At 42.5% G+C, this 18,876-nt stretch overlaps 2 protein-coding genes and 1 long non-coding RNA gene across 3 annotated transcripts in view; all 3 read left to right on the top strand.

The window, feature by feature from the left end:
- klhdc4 (kelch domain containing 4) overlaps positions 1-1,456 on the top strand; it is a 19,630-nt gene extending 18,174 nt beyond the window's left edge. The window contains exon 13 of the mRNA XM_032523227.1: positions 1,087-1,456. Within this exon, the coding sequence (XP_032379118.1) occupies positions 1,087-1,259 (173 nt within the window). The 3' untranslated portion in view covers positions 1,260-1,456. The remainder of the gene's footprint in view (positions 1-1,086) is intronic.
- Positions 1,457-2,491: 1,035 nt separating this feature from the next.
- Positions 2,492-5,763, top strand: LOC116693914 (uncharacterized). The gene is made up of 3 exons (XR_004333031.1): positions 2,492-2,503; positions 3,009-3,011; positions 5,673-5,763. It is a non-coding gene; the product is annotated as an uncharacterized LOC116693914 (long non-coding RNA).
- A 7,735-nt stretch (positions 5,764-13,498) lies between these two features.
- Positions 13,499-18,876, top strand: part of jph3b (junctophilin 3b) — a 71,599-nt gene continuing 66,221 nt past the window's right edge. Inside the window, exon 1 of the mRNA XM_032523226.1 lies at positions 13,499-15,328. Within this exon, the coding sequence (XP_032379117.1) occupies positions 14,947-15,328 (382 nt within the window). The 5' untranslated portion in view covers positions 13,499-14,946. The remainder of the gene's footprint in view (positions 15,329-18,876) is intronic.

Genomic DNA, 18,876 nt, shown 5'->3' with positions numbered 1-18,876 from the left:
GTTCTTGTTGTTTTTGTCCTGCATCTCCAACTGGACTCTATGGGAAGCCTGGGATCTTTACCTCCTCCTCATGTTCTCGGAGAGCTTCCTCCATCTTTCTCAATTTATCCTTCAGCTCCTGAGCTTGAGCCCTCTCCATCTCTAGATGGGTCTCCAACGTCAAGTTGGTGGTCTTACCTACCGTGAGCATCTGTCTGTCTTTACGAAGCTCCATCTTCTGAGTTTCCACAATATTTTTTAGGGACTCTTTTTCTCCCTTCATCTGCTCCAATTCGACTTTCGGGTCTTCAGTAATGAACTACTGCAGGTCGAGATCTTTTTGGGCTTTTCGCAGCCTGTTGCTGGATTTGACCAGCTCGGATCTCAGATACTCTGTTTCCTTGGGTGGGGAGTGGACACCTTGAGCCAGAGCCTAATCCAGCTGGGTTCTATGGGAAGCCTGGGATCTTTCCAGTATCTTCTTTGCCTCCTTCTCATGTTCTTGGAGAGCTTCCTCCGTCTTGCTCAATTTATCCTTCAGCTCCTGAGTTTGAGCCCTCTCAATCTCCAGATAGCTCTCCAACTCTAACTCCACGTTGGTCTTAGCTTCTGGGATTTCAGATACTCTGTTTCCCTGGTTGGGGAGGGGACACGTTGAGCCATCTGAACTTTCAAGTCACACATCTCCCTCAGCTCTTTTTCATGGCCCTAACTGCTGCCCTCTCTCTGTTGTTGGAGCTGATTGAGGACATTGGCCAGCAAGCCCTCTTGTCGCTCACCCAATGTGAATCTGTGATTCCGTTATACAGCATGTGGTTTTAAAGATGACTTGTTTCTGTTAATAACACCCGACCACCTGCCAAATGTGGGTGAATTTCGCAATTGGCGGGTAACACTGTCAATCTATCTGCCAATGAGAATTGTGTAATTTAGATGCTTAACTATTGGTAGGCAGGGTACGCAGTTGCTTACGGGCCTAGACCAATCAGGGGCCGTATCAAATATGTGTGTTGGGCAGGAAATGCTAACTTCTCTACGTGTGTGTGTGTGTGTGTGTGTGTGTTTGTGTGTGTGTGTGTGTGTGTGTGTGTTTGTGTTTGTTTACAGATGAAGTGGAGCACCCCGCAGTGCAGGAGGGAGAGACGGTGACAGATTACCAGAGCCGTACAGAGCAGCATTGGATAGGACTGGCACGTGCCAACATGGGCCCCGACGCCAAGGAGAAAAAGGTGGCCAAGGTCGCCCTCGTCATGGCTAAAGTCTTCTTTGAAGACCAATAGTGGGACACGCCAAACTGTTTGATTGACTGTGTGTTTGAGTGTTTGTGTGTGTGTGTGTGTGTGTGTAACATAGTTTTTTTTGTAATTACCTTTTATAAAACACGTCATTGAACCGTACTGCAAATAATTCAGTATTGCAAATTGAATTTCACTTAAGTTTAAAACAGAAAATAAAAACTTTATTTTCTCTCACTGATCAAATTTGGATTTATGGACTATCTACATCACTGTCGTATTACATGGTAGATTATGGTTCCTTGAGCATTAAAGTTTTCATTCATTTCAATAAAATAACTCTTATCTGTAAACACACTAAACAATATTCAACATTTTCTTTAACTGTATTGCTGCTGTGAATTTTGAGACCAGTGTGGTGTACCAAAGTAAAGTAGACATTAGTCTTTAAATACTTGGCGCCACATCTTAGTGCTTAGAGCAGTGAAATTAAATTGCATTTCCTTTTGTGAGGACTGACAAGTTGGAGGTTGTACGGAGATTTACAGCTTCTCTACGACATCTTCCGTTCACACTAATATAAATTCTAAAATCTGTCAAATTTTTCTGTAGTTTCCATCTTACAGTTTTCAATCCAATCAGTGATGTCACAATGGGTGTTTTACTTGCAAGCTCCTCTGATTTCTTCAGAAGTACAGAAAGCGTTTTAGCATACAACCAGGAGTGCAAGAACTACAACTTTTTTACACTAGGCTACATCCACACTAAAACTTTTTTTCTCTTAAACCACATATCTTTTCCTACATTTAAACCTCACATCTACACTACTCCGGCGTTTCCCAGCCTCTAAAACTGAGACATTTGGATACATTGCTGCCCCTGTTTAAGTTTAAAAAAAACTTTTAGTCTGAACAGGCAGAAATGAAGATGTTTGGAATCAATAATGCTCCCTGATTGGGTCTAATCGCTCACGACATGTCCTTTCCTGATTGGTTAAGCCCTTATCACGTGACCCTTTTTTGGAAGAACACAAACATCAGCCTTGATGACGGGTGGTTAAATAAACGTGTTTAACAAATTACAGTGGCTTCTTACATTATTCCTGATGCCAGCAGCTGTTGTGCATTTAAATTCTGCATTTTACACTGTATTGCTACTACTGCATGGAAGCAAGCTATCATTAGAGCGATTTGCAAAGATTCCTGTGTCCAGCGGCATTATCGGCCTTGTTGGCATGCTCATGAGACACAGAAATGCTGGCCAATCAAACAGAGCATCTCAGCCCGAGGGTGAATACAGGTGCAGCAGCCATGGGCGGGATGAGAACAATGTTAAACATTAAAGCATGTAATCCTGTTCTACTTGAAACACAAAATACAAGTATAAACTTGAAAATGGTACAGAAATGGGTCTCCTTTAAAAAAATTATCTTTTGTTTTGTTTTGTATGTTCCCATTCATCCAAAAGTAGTTTGTAGGGTCTTCCTGCTGCAATAGTACACTGTTTCACATCTTCCAATAAATGTGATTGTATTGTGGTGAGGACTGCTTAGTGGTAATACCAGTTGAAGACTAAGCTGGAAAGAAAATGCAACTCATCGCAGAATGTGCATCAGACTAATGGAAGTCAACTTTCTTAAATATGTAAAAAGGAAAAACAACTTGTGTCTTAATGTGTTTTTTTAAATCCAAATTAAAATTTGGAAATAAATCCAATATTTTTACTGTACCTAGAACTTTGCATACTTCTCGATAGGGCTTGCCCCCATCTGGTGGACATCTTTTGTCAGTGCAGCCAGTCACAGGTGGAGAACAGTAGGAACAGACTGCTTTGTATGGCAAGCCCTTGTTACATTTAAAAGCTAGACTGTGTTGCAGATATCTGTTATTCAGTTTTGCCTAGTCAAAAAGAAAATTTCAGATATCCGCAACTTCTTCCTATCCATAATTGTCATTTTAGATATCCACAAAGACATTCTTCCTAGTGGGGCGGCTGTGGCTCAGTGGTAGAGCGGTTGCCTGCCAATCGGAAGGTTGGTGGTTCAATCCCCGCCTCTGCAGTCATTGTCGAAGTGTCCTTGGGCAAGACACTGAACCCCGAGTTGCCCCCGGTGCTGCGCATCGGAGTGTGAATGTGTGTGAATGTTTATCTGATGAGCAGGTGGCACCTTGTACGGCAGCCCCGGCCACAGTGTATGAATGTGTGTGAATGGTGAATGTATCCTGTAGATGTGAAAGCGCTTTGAGCAGTTGTTAAGACTGGAAAAGCGCTATATAAATACAGAACATTTACAAATTATGTCACTTTTGCCATTTATTTGTATGGTATTTATAATTACAGATACGTAGCCTGCTCTACAGTAGGCTAAATCAATAATAATAAAGAATTATTGCTAAACATAATTAATTTGTGTGAAGATATACGTTTTGTTTTAACATGATGCAACTGGGACAGGTTTTTTTTCAATTTCTTAGTTACCAGCCTTCCAGTTAGGTACAAGATGGATTTATGGTTGTATTTTTGCAGCCAGGCTGCTAGCTCAGATACAGATATCACAATTGTCATTTAAGAAGTGTCATGAGTTGAATGTTGTTTTCAATGACGTCATTGCTGATATCTTTATCTGTCGTTCAACAAGTCAAAATTAAGAATACAGAAAAAAATTACAGATATCTTGAATGACTATTCCAGCTATCCAAAATGTAGTTACGACTAGTCAGAAAGACGTTGATATCTACAATGTTAATTCCGGATAGTCAAACTTAGCTGTTAAATGTTAAAAGGGCTTGCCATAGATTTCACCACTTATATTGAGGCGACATGCAAGCAAAACCAACAACATAGTGCTTTAAGTGTGTTTAAGTAGAGTTATTTTACTTCTTCACTTGTTGGGTAAAAAGCTCCACCTGCTGACCCCATCCACATGTTTTATTAGAAGTTTGAGCAGAAAGTATAGGAAAGTACGCCAAGATGTGTAGCTAAAAAGGACAATTATCAAGTATTTCTTTTGTCCTTCTGATTTACCTTTCATGCTTAACGCTGGTCATCTTTTTCTAAGTTCCAGCTAAGTTGCGTCTTTCCCCACCACTTCAGCCTGCTGGGCCATTCTTTCTGCTTCATATATATGAAGGTTTGGTGTGTCCCCTGCAGATGGCTAGCAGCAACACATGTCCTCTGTCTGAGTTTTTACTCCTCGGCAACAAGCAAGGGTGAAGAGAAAAAGAGGGGAAGGTAAGCTCAGCGGAGGTACAATGGTATTCAGGAATTATCAAATGGTGTGTGAAAATGGAAGTAGTGTGGGAGAAAGGAGAAGGTAAGAGGTGTGAAGGATGGGATGACAAGACAGCAGCAGCAGGGAAGAAAAGGGAGAGAAGGAGGAGCGAGGGATGCAGGGTAGGAGGAGGGGACAAGTGCACAACGTGTCAGGGAAGACTTCAGTCTCTGTGCAAGCACCAGCCTATCCTGACCTATTTTATCCTCCATCAGCATGTTGAATGAGGGATGGGAAGAGGCTGATGAATAATAAAGGAGAGGGAGAGATGGATGAGAATGAGGCTGGCTTCCTCCAGCTCACTTCTCCCTCCTTCCCAGCCCCTTTTCTCTTTTTTTTTTTTTCCTGCGACCCCCTTTTTTATTTTAACTCTGGGACAAAAAAAGATTTTATAAATAACTAAAGAGAAGAGATTTTTTTGAGCGCACTGCTGACGTGGTGGGGGCACGTACAATCGCCAGAGATACGTCAGTTGTGTGTGTGTGTGTGTGTGTGTGTGTGTGAGTGTGTGAGTGTGTGAGTGTGTGTCAGACTTGGAATAATAAAGTCTATATGTAGAAGAACTGAAACACTTTTGGCTGCCAGGATATCATAGATTAGGATGTCAAAGTAGGCAAACTAGCAAATCACAGTTCCCTTTTGACCATTGGATGGAAACCACTGTATTTGTTATTTAGACTTTTAAGATATTTTATTATTCATACACAAAGGTGGTAAAATTAACTTTTCATTTTTCTACCATGAAGTTTATGATTTGCCAGATTGGTCATAAGTGACACTGTCATTTTCACACATTAGTTAAGCCATGAAGAATTTATACCACAGATATAAGAACACATAAGGCATGCACAAGTGAAATCATCAAGGTGTAATCTTAGATTATAAAAGCATTTTTAAAATTAAATTGACAGAATTATACATTTTGCTCAATTCAATTTCATTAAAGCTGCTCTCATCAATATTTTAATTTTAACAATAGATCAAATCACTACATATAATGTAACCCAGAACCCAGAGAGTTCATGAGTGAATTTGCAGTCTTTTTTTCTCCTTTTGGTTTAATGTCCCACAACTTTCCTTTTTTGGTTTGCGGCCATCAGCGTTCTCTCCAGATGGAACATGCAGATCTTTCAGCAGAACCCCCTGATAAACCAACGGCCCAGTACCTGACCAGCAGAAAGACAGAGTTAGTAACTAGCTGGTAAACATTGTGCAGAATTTGGCAGCTTAAGAGCCAGATATTTCCTTCAGAAGTCGGTGGAGACTAAAACAGAGCTCAAAGGATTTAGTTCTGGTTTGGTCTCCACCAACTGAAGTGACTTACATTCATAGGGCGACCAGACACACAACTCCAGATGAATGATGATGTTCTGTGTCTGTCATGTACTGTTTGCTAACATGTTTTGGCATATGCTTTTTGTAAGAAATGTGCTATAAAAGTCAATATTGTGTGTACAGCTTCTTCCTGTTGACCAAAAGCAGCAGTTTATACAGTTCTAAAAACTGCAAAAGTGTCTTTTTTTATTCCGTCGATATACAGTAGATGAATCCTCCATCATGCAAGAAGGTGGTACTGTGCCAAACTATTTTTGCAACTTTCTGAAATGGACGTGCCAGTTTCACACAGTGATGGCCAGGTGTGTGGAGGTGAGTAAGTAAGCAAGGATTGAACTTTTCTCTCAAGCTCTTTCCCACTTACTATATAAACTAGTTTGTCGAACTACAGTGTGTTCAAGCAAAGGTTATCCTTTAATGTCATGGTACCACTGACTGTTACATGCCTCCCATGCACCTTTAAGTCCCTCCCAAAAAGGCTTAATGGAAGAAGGTATACTTCATTAATCCCACAAAGGGAAAATCAGTTTTTTTCACTTTATTTGACAGCCAAAGTGGACCTACACACACGCATTGTGTATGGAGAGGTGTCAGACCGAGGGGGCTGCCTCACAGGACGGCCCTGCTTTTTGATGTCTTGCTCAAGGGCACCAAGGCAGGTGAACAAGCACCTGTCCAATTACACAGTCTGTCCAGGGTCCCGAACCAGCGACCCTTTTAAAGGTAAATATGATGCAAATTGTGAGAGTTTGTAGACTTGATGTGAGCACGACGTGAGAACTTGCAGAGCAAAAATCTGAACCTGTACTGTATGTTAAAATTTTTACTTTTTTATACCTAAAACAATTCACACACGTGAGCTGAATTTGAAGTCCCAGAGTGGGTAGTCTACACTCACCTATAGGATTATTAGGAACACCATACTGATACTGTGTTTGACCCCCTTTCGCCTTCAGAACTGCCTTAATTCTACGTGGCATTTATTCAACAAGGTGCTGAAAGCATTCTTTAGAAATGTTGGCCCATATGTAGGATAGCATCTTGCAGTTGAGGAGATTGGGTGCACATCCAGGGCACGAAGCTCCCGTTCCACCACATCCCAAAGATGCTCTATTGGGTTGAGATCTGGTGACTGTGGGGGCCATTTTAGTACAGTGAACTCATTGTCATGTTCAAGAAACCAATTTGAAATGATTCGAGCTTTGTGACATGGTGCATTATCTTGCTGGAAGTAGCCATCAGCGGATGGGTACATGGTGGCCATAAAGGGATGGACATGGTCAGAAACAACGCTCAGGTAGGCCGTGGCATATAAATAATGCCCAATTGGCACTAAGGGGCCTAAAGTGTGCCAAGAAAACATCCCCCACACCATTACACCACCACCACCAGCAGGCACAGTGGTAACAAGGCAGGATAGATCCATGTTTCCAAATTCTGACTCTACCATCTGAATGTCTCAACAGAAATCGAGACTCATCAGACCAGGCTACATGTTTCCAGTCTTCAACTGTCCAATTTTGGTGAGCTCTTGCAAATTGTATCCTAATGTATCCAATTTTTAGCGGAGATGAGTGGTACCCAGTGGGGTCTTCTGCTGTTGTAGCCCATCCGCCTCAAGGTTGTGCGTGTTATGTCTTCACAAATGCTTTGCTGCATACCTCGGTTGTAACGAGTGGTTATTTCAGTCAAAGTTGCTCTTCTATCAGCTTGAATCAGTCGGTCCATTCTCCTCTGACCTCTAGCATCAACAAGGCATTTTCGCCCACAGGACTGCCGTATACTGGATGTTTTTCCCTTTTCACACCATTCTTTGTAAACCCTAGACATGGTTGTGTGTGAAAATCCCAGTAACTGATTGTGAAATACTCAGACCGGCCCGTCTGTCACCAACAACCATGCCACGCTCAAAATGTCTTAAATCACCTTTCTTTCCCATTCTGACAGTCAGTTTGGAGTTCAGGAGATTGTCTTGACCAGGACCACACCCCTAAATGCATTGAAGCAACTGCCATGTGATTGGTTGATTAGATAATTGCATTAATGAGAAATTGAACAGGTGTTCCTAATAATCCTTTAGGTGATTGTATATCTACATCGTTCCACTTCTTGGATTTTTCTCGTTCTGCCGGAAATCACCCTGGATGTCAATCTTTTTGGGTGTCTGTTTTCGGTGAAAACCTTTCTTTGTGCTGTAATTTTAAACTGGTGGATTTCTGAGGACTATGGTTAACTGCTCCTCAGAGCTTTGCAGGGTAAATCCAGACAGCTATCTAGACCATCTGTCCAATCTGAGTTTTCTCTTGAGTAACTAAAGCAACCTTGGAACTTGTTTTGTTCCACCAAAACAAGGTCCTTCCCAAGGCTATTTTGCAGCGGCACTGTGGCTCCACTCGACGGTTAGCACCACCCAAAATGACTTGATGATTGATTTAAAGAAATGCCAATAAACCAGAGCTTGTTTTTCTCCCATCCCGGAATGCAGTGTGGACTAGCCAGACCTTTTTCTGAAGCGCTGTGGAGGAAGGTCTGGCAAAGCGAGACTACAGAGTGAGCTTCTGCTAACAGCATGGATGCTGCTAATTAACCCCTGGTCACCACTATATCTGCAGTCAAAACCACCACAATACATATGCATGGATCCAGGGTGTGATCTGCCAGTAGGACGCACAGGATTTCACCCTTTCTGGTCTATCTATCCCTGCCTCTGCTGATTTAAAAAAAAAAAATCTCTAGTGGGGAGATAAGTGATCATGTACTTGACCAATAACTTAGACCATGTCATAATTTCTACCTAAAATAGAAGTATTTTAAAGAAAGAAGTGCTGTATCATGAACAGTCTAGTGTGATAAAATGATAAAGTCCGAGCAGCAATTGCTGATTGTATTTATCCACTACAGAGCTCAATACCAGCAGAAGTTGTTTACCCTCATACTCTGAGCCTGGTAGAGGTACTGCCAGCTGACGGTCCTTTCAGGGGCCAAGTGGTGGAGTTTAGCCAGAGAATGTGAGCGTCATGTGGCAATGACAATCACGTTTAGGCACCAAAATGTCCAGATACAGTTTGGAAAAAGATTGGATTTGGATTAAAACACTCCAGATGAACAAACAAGCCTCTCCTGGGTGAAAGTTTTTTTGTTTTCGCCGCGAAGTGAACTCCGTTCTCCAACTTAAAGCACTGTGTTTTATGATGACACCACACTATTTCATTTTGCGATTATTTTCCATTGAATTTGGAAGTGCATAAGGGTTTTGGCATGTCTGGTCGAATGGCACTTTATTTATGGTATTGAAAGGGGGATTTAATTCTTGCATGTGTTGTTTTGTTACGCATGATTCCCCCCCAGTATTTATGTAATCTTGTCACATCCTGATGAATATATAATATAGGCCTATTAAATTGTGACAAATGTAGTTTTTGTGTGTGAGTTAAACATTGATTTGAGACCTATAAAACCTCTTACATATAATTTCTCTCATGCTGTGCTTTTTACAATATGTGACCCAGTAACCATTATTCATGAGTGTGTCAGCACCTTCTCATTCCTTCTGTTCACATGTTGTCATGGATTTGTGAGGGACAGACTCTTGTGTTACTAATTTCTCTAAATCCTAATCCCTTTGTTGTGGTCAGGAAATCACACTAAGTGTGCATCGCCCCGCCCGCCCTCTGAATGCACTGCTCACCTTCTCTCTTTCATCCCCCCTCCACACACCTCCCTTCCCCTATCTGTCTCTACCAGTGTGTTTAGAGGCCTAAACCTTAATCTCCAGCCTCACGGTAATTTTATTACCATAATCTGGTCTGGAATTGGTTTAGCTCTCCCAGACACTGAGAGACAGAAGGACAAGGACGAATACAACAACCGAACAGGAAAGCTGCAGGGAGGAGCTGAATAGAAAAAAATAGTACATGGGAAGAAGTGTGAGAGAGGAATGAAGTTTGTAATATGAGGAGGAAGGATGAGAGGACAGTCAGGGAGAGATAAGAGGAGACAGAGTAAAAGAGTGGTCTAAAGGGAGTTAATCTAAAATAATTTTAGTAACATGTGTATCAACTGGCGTTTCCTTTACCCATTATGAGATCTAAACATCTGTTAGGTGACATGGGCTCAAGAGTTAAAAAGGAGGTCCAGGGCAGAGGGTTATTTTAACTTATTTTATCATTTTTCCTCCCTCAAACATCACTGCGATGCCCTTGAGCAAAGCACTTAAAGGATCAATTCACTGTAAATCACATACTGTTGGTCAGAAAAGTGCTAATCCAAAGCCCAACCAAGTCAAAAACATGCACCAACAGCAGTGAAGAACACATTCAAAAAATGCATATTTCACAATTCAGCAAACTATTTTTGTTCCATTCATAGGTGCAAGCATCTAGCAGGAAGGAGTCTTTTTTTATTAGGTAGAGCATACCAGAGAGGGGGGGAGACAAAGAAACGGGATGACAGGGGATTCGAACCCAGGCCACTGCAAAGGACTTGGACATTATCTATTGGCCCAAAAATTTGGAAGCCTGAAATACCGTTTCAGCATATACACCCGTTAGCAACTTGAATTGGAACTAATTGGGCGCCATCTGGGAACACGGTTTCTTAATACCGCCATGGCTCGCAACTTTGTGCCGCTGAAACACAGCACAAGCTCAATGTCCGTGTCAACGAGAACTTTATAAACAGATAACAGCATTTGAATGCAGAATCTGTAGGCAGCGGGACAAGATTTTGGTATCGGAGGTGTTCTGGTTTCCGTCTGTACTCTGAGTAGTGTAGACCAATCACGTTTCAGCGGGGTTTGGTTGCATGCACATATGCAGTCCGTATGGAGAGCAAAAGAGTCGGAACACACAAAATGCTGTCCATCGGCTATCATCTAACAATGATATATCATTTTTAACATCCAGCTGGATGTACCTCCTTTGGTGTTGCCAGAGTCAGATCATACTCTAGCGCTGACACAGCACTGTGGTGATAGGTCTGGCTGTGCAAGACTAGCTTCATCTTTGTTATTTTTTGTAATGATTTTAAATGTATCTGCATCCACATGCAGAAATATGTTAATGGAGATTAGCCAAAATGCCAAAAACATCCATAAAAAGTATCTACAGTATATTTGTCTATTGTGTGGAGAAATCTTGACTGACTGATTGATTGCCTTTGACAGAAGCTTAAACAAATGTGTAAAAATCCCATTGTGGACATTGTCTCTCAACTCCAACTTCATTCTCAGGTCACAAGTTGCTAATCGGACTGTAAACAATGACCGGCACAAACAAGAGTGCAAATAAGTCTTGGCCAAGATATCGTTATCTGGATCCATTAACAGCCAATGATTTCCAAGATTCGACTGTAAATGGTCTTCATTTGAAACAAAAAAATCAATAAAAAATTCCCAGGCTCTCTGCTATTCTTTTCATTGCAGAAAATTACGGCAAACCAATCACAGCCCTGGAACAAAATGGCATGTTGCTTTTTAAATTCAATCAAAACTCAGTGGAGTGTCAACTGCAAATGTCCTCATTGGGCGAGAATTTTAATAGTGAGCACAGACCATGATTTCTTAACCTTGTAACCATGTTCTTTAAGTAAACTTTGGAACTTTATGGAGCTCCCTTACCATCAAGCAGAGATCAACAACCTTAGGCACACGGTAGCTCAACCAATTAGCTCAAACCCTTTTTTTTTTTTTTTTTAAAGCGCCCATATTATGCTCATTTTCAGGTTTCTAATTGTATTATGAGGTTGCACCAGAATAGGTTTACATGGTTTCATTTTCAAAAAACACCATATTTTTGTTGTACTGCACACTGCTGCAGATGCTCACTTCTGTACTACCTTTGTTGAGAGTTGCACATGTGCAGTAGCTAGGTAAGATCACATCAGCTAGATAACTCCAACTCTCCAACTTTGGTCAGTCCCAGGCAGGATTAGCTGGGAGACTTCTTCTAAAGGATGGGTACTTGTAAAATACCTAATGAACAGCAACATGGAGGTAGTTCTTTTGGAGATCATGGTGAGCTAGTGTGTGTTGTAGCAGTGTTTTGCCATTGAGAACGAGCTAGCATGCTAGTGCTAGCATGCGCTATGGTTAGCCACCTCATCTCGGCTAGTGACGTAGAGAGCCGTGCAGATTTTGAGCAGCTCACGAGGAGACTGAAGACAGAGAACATTCAGAAACCGTATCTCACTCAAAACAGCATAGATGTTTTTTTTCCTTAGGTTGTCTGTTTGTGTACTTACTCTCAGAGGGGGGGAACAAAACAAATTGGCCATACCAAACCAAGGATATTATAGTTTTGCATTTTTCAGTAGTTTATTTTTTATTTTTTAATTCGTTTTGACTTTTTGTTTTCAAATTCAGTTTAATTTTAATTAGTTTTTAAAGCTGGTTTGCTAGTTCAGTTTAGTTTATTTTTTGAAAATGTTTAGTTTTTTTGGTTTTAGTCTTTTTTTGTAATATGGGTTATCTGTCAGGGTATTTGAAAATACTAATTTGAGAATACTAAGCTATTAAAGTAGTTGTTGGAATGATTTTATAAATCTTGTTTTAAAGTTAAACATACATGTGGCACTGTGAATCCTTAAGATTAAAGCTCTGTAGATGGCCTTAGTGACTCCCTTACCTATCATCAGTGGGCATTTGTATTTGCTAGTGATATGTTGGATTCATTTTAAGACTTTTCTAATGTTTGAAAAAACATAACCATAATTTAGAGGCCACCCTGCATTGACACTGAAGACCTCCTAGGTGTCATGGACCCCCGTTGAGGATCCCTGGTTTAGACATTTATTTATACAGAAATGTTGATGCAATTGCATATAAAGTCAATAGACAAATCTGTTCTTATGTGTTAACAGGTGCCTTGCACTTGAGGACCATGGAGTATAGGGCAATGTTAAATTGTTTAGATTTTGGATTTTTCACAGAATTTGTCTGGTCTTGAGGGAAAAATGACTTGATTGTCTCAGGAAAAAGCAAGGAACTACTGTTGCAACGGCCACCATAGAGGGTGACCAAAAGAAGTTAATATGAGTATGATAGCATGACTATGGCCCACATATAATTTATCAACAACGAAAACAATTTAATGTTATGTTAATCTTTAAAGGAATAGTTCAACATTCTGTATGAAGCTAGAGTGAGGAGTCGATCATCTTAGCCGAGCATAATTAAAAAAAACGGGAAAAGAGCAACCCTGGCTCTGTCCAAAGATTAAGAAAAATCAGTCTACCATTGCTCCTAAAGTTCACTAGTTGACACTTTTGTGCCCAGCTAAGCTAACCAGCTGCTTGCTATAGCTTCATATTCACCATACAGACCATTCAGCAAGAAAGCAAAAAGAAGTATCTGGCAAAATCTTTTCGAGCTAGTCATTTAAGATTCACCTGACGATTATTGAAAATATGTATTACTACCACTTGCAGTCATCATTAGACTCTCAGATCGAGCCAACCATCTGAGACAAGATGCAAAAAGAAAGACAAAGGGTGAGAAAATGATGAAAAGCTACAGGTGAGGGAAGGGAGGAAGCGAGACGCTTGTCTCTGTGCAGTGTGTGTCTCTTTAAGAGCTGGCGTGTGCTATTGAGCAGGAGCAGGAGGGGTTGGTTGGCTGCATTGGAAGAGTCCTCTTTAATGAGCAGATTTTCTGAGAGAGAGAGAGACACACACACACACACACACACACACACACAGATCAGGAGAGAGAGAGAGAGAGCGAGAGAGAGCAATACAGAGCTACAGCCATAGGAGGAATAGAGATTGTAAGACCAAGACAGCAGGCAGGAAGGCAGGTTGTGCGTCAGCCGGCGCTCCATAGGGAAACATGGAGACAACCAGGAGATGCTGAAGCGGACAGAACACACCACAACAGGATCATACAGATGGATGTTATTTCATTGAGCAGGCAACCTGAAGGCAACAGAGGATAAACCACTTATGGATGCAGTGGATTAAAGACCTACAGACAGACTGAGAGAGGGAGAGGGAGAATTGAGAAGGAGAAATTAATTAATTCACTTGTTTATTTTCATTGTCTGTGTACGCACTTGCTGTCAGAAAGACTGTGTGTGTGCCCGTGTGCAGTGTGTGCGTGCATGAGGCAGGAGACTGCATTGCTGATCCCCGGCACCACAGGATAGACAGAAAAAGAAGGCAGCCGAGCAGATTACCTTATCTGTTTTCCCCATTTTTCTGTCTCTCTATGCATGTGTGTGTTCCTTCACTGTGCAACCAGGCACAATGTGTGTCTGTGTGTGTGTGTGTGTGTGAAGGCTGAGAATAAGAAGAGGATGGTGAAGCCTGAAGTGAGCTGCAGATTCTGACTTTAAATAGTCTTTTTTTTTTTTTTTGGTCTAAACATTGGGACTGAGCTTAAGAAAACGAATATTTCTCTTTTTCTTTCTTTCTTCATCACACAACATGTTACAGCTCCAGTTAGGGCATCGGTGCTGATCAGAGAGCCTAAGGGTGGCTTCTATGCTGGAGGCTTGGAGGTTTGAAAGGCTGCCACCCGGGACACTTCTCGGCTCTACACCCCAGGGAGGTGTAGGCATCATCAGGTAGGAGGCAGCTGAACGTGGGGGTGTGAGCGGAAAGCAGGAGAGGAGTAGGAGTAAGAGTTGTGCGCGTGTGTCGTGGACTGTGTAGGCAGGCTGATGGCCGGCCGGTGGAACTGCCTGATGGTTTAAACTCCTGCTGAGAGAGGATAATGGCAGTTCTGGGCCCACTCTCATCCTCTCTCACCTGCATCTTCCACAGCAAAGCTGGAAAGTGCTAGCTGATACTACATGGAGCCCACTAAGATTATGGTGTGAACAGTCCCACCCAGTCCCACCACGCCAGGAGAGACCTGACACCCCTGTGAGGGGGCCACGTTTGATTGTTCACCTTGTTTCTCCTTCCTCCTCTCCAAACCAGCTAAAAACAAGGGGTGGCGTTGCTTTATTTGTGTGGGAGTTTTCTCCCTCTCCTCATCCTCACCCCTGACCTCACCTACCTCCAAACTGAGCTCCATGGACTGGTTTTAGCACCAACCTGTCCTTCTTTTATCTCCCTTTGTTTTCTTTTTCTTTTCTTTTTCTTTTTGTCGAGGCTTCAGGGGAATTGCCAAGACCTGTTTCATGCATGTCCACTGGCGGCAGGTTCAACTTTGACGATGGGGGGTCATACTGCGGAGGGTGGGAGGAGGGCAAGGCACACGGGCACGGGATCTGCACGGGACCCAAGGGCCAGGGCGAGTACTGCGGTTCCTGGGCCCATGGCTTCGAGCTGCTGGGCGTCTACACTTGGCCCAGTGGAAACACCTACCAGGGCACCTGGGCTCAGGGCAAGAGACATGGTGTGGGCGTCGAGAATAAAGGCCGCTGGGTGTACAAGGGCGAGTGGACGCATGGCTTTAAGGGACGCTACGGCGTGCGGGAGAGCACGGGGACCAGCGGAAAGTACGAGGGGACTTGGAACAATGGGCTGCAGGACGGATACGGTACAGAGACGTATTCAGATGGAGGTAAGAGGGGGAGGAGAGACACACAGGCTGGCAGATGCATTGTGGGTGATTTGTGGGTGGGCTTGAGTGTGTGTATGAGGATGTGTGAACTAAACAGTTCCTGTCAAGGAACAATATTTGACATTGACTGACAACTGTCGTCTGTGAAAATGACTTGTTACTGGAGAATGATTGACAGGTCGATGACAGTTGCAGATGTGACAGATGTAGAATAGGAGTAGTTAGTCCGGAGGACTTCTCGGGTTATCCTTGACTTAATGATTACCAACCACACACACACACACACACACACACACACACACACACACACACACACACACACACACACACACACACACACACACACACACACACACACACACACACACAGACTCTTACTTTCTCGTCTTTTTTCTCCTTCTCTTATTTCCTCCCAACCCTCACCCCTCACGTCAGCTGCATGAGGACACACTGTGTATTTGGAGGCCTTCAATTCAGGCCGTGCACTCTTACGAGATGAATAAAAGATTGTAGGAACAGAGGACAGTAGCTCCCAAGTAACAAGTCCCAAGATTACAAAGTGTATCTATAAAGCAGATTACAATGTTGTAATAATCAAACAGAGGGGGGCAGAGCCATCAAAACCATGTCTGCACCCTCGATTTCATTTACATGTACAGTGCCAGTGTAATTACTCTTGTATGCTGTGAAATCAAATACACCACAGAAACAAAATGTTCACACTTCAGTGGCAGTGTAGGAGGCTCATTTTCAAATATTCTTTCACTCTAAATGAGATGTAGTCAGTGGTGGTTGTAGTTATTCTTTGTCTAAACAAAACAAGACGAAGAGTATACACCCATTAGTGGCTCAATTAAGCTAAATGCTTAGTCAGCATGCTAACATGCTCCGTATGGCAATGGTAACATGCTGATGCCAAGCTGTTTACAATCTTTGTTTTACTATGTTAGCATGATAATATTTGCCCAATAATTAACCCACATATTGTATTTTTCTTGTAGGGCTACACAAATTTAAAGTGCACAACAAAGTGCGCACCTGCGATTATGATCTACTCCCTGTATCTCTCAAGCCTTTTTACCTTCTGCAGAGTTTGAGCAATTGACTGTAAATCTTCTCTATGTTCCGGGGCTGCGTTTTCCCGATCGGCAGACCAGCCAGTGTTTGTTTTGGGGGATTTTGCGACCTGTCACCTCACCTTTCCACCTTTGCAGCAAAAAGTAGTCTTGAGCTTAGAGCTGCCCAAGACAATTGTGATTGGTTTAAAGAAATGCCAATAAACCAGAGCACGTACTCCCGGAAAGCTCTGTGGACTACCCAGACCCTCCTCGGCAGCGCTGTGGATGAAGGTCTGGCAATGCAAGACCAATCTCCTCCCAACATAGAGACAGAAAGTCAAGCGTGAATAAACACTCACACTGAAAATAGTAGAGTAACGGTCTGAAGATGGAGAGGAGAAGCTTAAGGACTGCTTTGACATCATTGATTGGCAGATGTTTTTTTGCTGCATGTTCTTATCAACACGAACAAACAGATGCAATCACAAGCTATATTAACTTCTATGAGGACACTGTTAACACAACTAGGACAGTTAAGGTGTTCAGCAGTAAGAAACCATGGCTCTCAAAAGACCTTAAAGTGTGATTCAATGAGAATGAGAAGGTTGCATTTTTTAGAGGTGAAAAGGATTTGGTAAAGGAGGAGGAATTTAGATGCAAAGTTTTAACAGCGAAAACAGATTTTAAGAATAAGGTTGAGCAAAGATGCTGTACAGGCAATGCAATGCCAGTATGGGAGGGTCTCCATACTGTAAGACAATGGGCAGGGAAAGGAAAGAAAGCATTAAAACTGCAGAGTTGTGAATTTGTTAATGATCTAAACATCTACTAAGGAAGGTATAATGTGAGAGATCCAAGAATATGCTGCAGTAGGCTAGGGAGCTACGGTATGAAACTATTCTGCTATCTGAGCGAGAAAAAGCCACGTGTCTCTCCATGATATTAGCTGTGTCTAAGGTCTCTGGCGCAACATATTTGAAAGTTTTTTAGACCAGCTGTACCCACCCCCCTGTAGTGTATGGAGAGACTCGTCAGCATCAATCTTAAGTCCCATGTAGTGAATCAACTCAACCCTCTCCTACTCGGCCCTCTAGAATTTGCCTACAAATCACACAGGGGGACAGACGGCACAACAATCACTATAGTAGACCCCCACCCCCCCTCCCCCCAACTGGTCAATGCAGACAGCCGCCCACCAACAGACAAGTTCTGTCCGAGGTTTCTGCCTGTTAAAGGAAAGTTTTTTCTCGCTCACGTTGCAAAAACTGCAGTTGCTCTTGGGGGAATTGTTGGGTCTCTGTAAATTCTTATAGAGTGTCTGGACCTACACTGTCTGTCCTGACATAGCGTCTGTTAGGATTTAACACAGTATGTAAAATGTAATTGAATTAAAAAACTAGACAACTACTAATAATAACCAAAATTATTAGCTAGTGTTCTTTTTTTTAAATTTAGCTCTGCTTTTAACACTAAACAATTTGACCTTCTTTAAGAGACAATTATTAGGGCGGCAGTGGCTCAGGAGGTAGAGTGGTCGTCCAAGGTTGGTGGTTCGATCCCTGGCCCTGCAGTCGCATGTTGAAGGGAAAGACACTGAACCCCAAATTGCTCCTGATGCTGTGCCATCAGTATGTGAATGTGTGTGAGCTTTTATGTGTTGAGCAGGTGGCACCTTGGCAGCCTCCGCCACAATGTATGAATCGGTGTTCTTGTACTATGTAACCGAGCGTGGTCATTAAGACTAGAAAAGTGCCATTTAAAACAGTCCATTTACATTTATTTGACCGGTTGGCCTGGGCTAGATTGACCATCAGTTTGGCAAAATGTGAGTTTGCTAAGGCAACAGTCACCTTCCTGGGTAAGGTGGTTGGTCAAGGGCGGGTTAGTCCGGTGAGGGCAAAGGTGTTGGCTATAGACTCTGGCTGTTATTGCCACTCTTCATTTTAACCCCAACCGGCCCGTCAGACACCGCCTACCAAGAGCCTGGGTCTGTCCGAGGTTTCTGCCTAAAAGGAAGTTTTTCCTTGCCACTGTCGCACTGTTGCTTGCTCTGGAGGAAACTACTAGAACGGTTGGGTCTTTGTAAATTCTGGAGTGTGGTCTAGACCTACTCTATCTGTAAAGTGTCTCGAGATAACTCTTGTTATGAATTGATACAATAAATAAAATTTAATTGAATTAGACCAGTTTCATGTTCCAACCACCAAGAAAGAGCTCTCTTGTTTCTTGGGTATGGTGGGTTACTATCGTGGGTTTTGTAAACACTTCTCCACTGTGGCTGCTCCACTCACTGCTCTGCTAAGCCAAAAGGTTAAGTTTGAATGGTCGCTTCAATGTCTGGACGCCTTTGAGTTGGTGAAGTCTTTGTTGTGTTCTGCCTCTGTCCTAGCAGCCCCCCAGATGGACCGGCATTTTTTGCTGTATGTGGATGCTAGTAAGGTGGGGGCTGGTGCTGTACTCACCACTGAGTAATACTGCTATACTATACTA

The sequence above is a fragment of the Etheostoma spectabile genome, chromosome 8 (genome assembly GCF_008692095.1).
Source record: "Etheostoma spectabile isolate EspeVRDwgs_2016 chromosome 8, UIUC_Espe_1.0, whole genome shotgun sequence".
NCBI classification, from domain to species: domain Eukaryota; kingdom Metazoa; phylum Chordata; class Actinopteri; order Perciformes; family Percidae; genus Etheostoma; species Etheostoma spectabile.
This window is presented reverse-complemented; position numbering and strand designations above follow the sequence as displayed.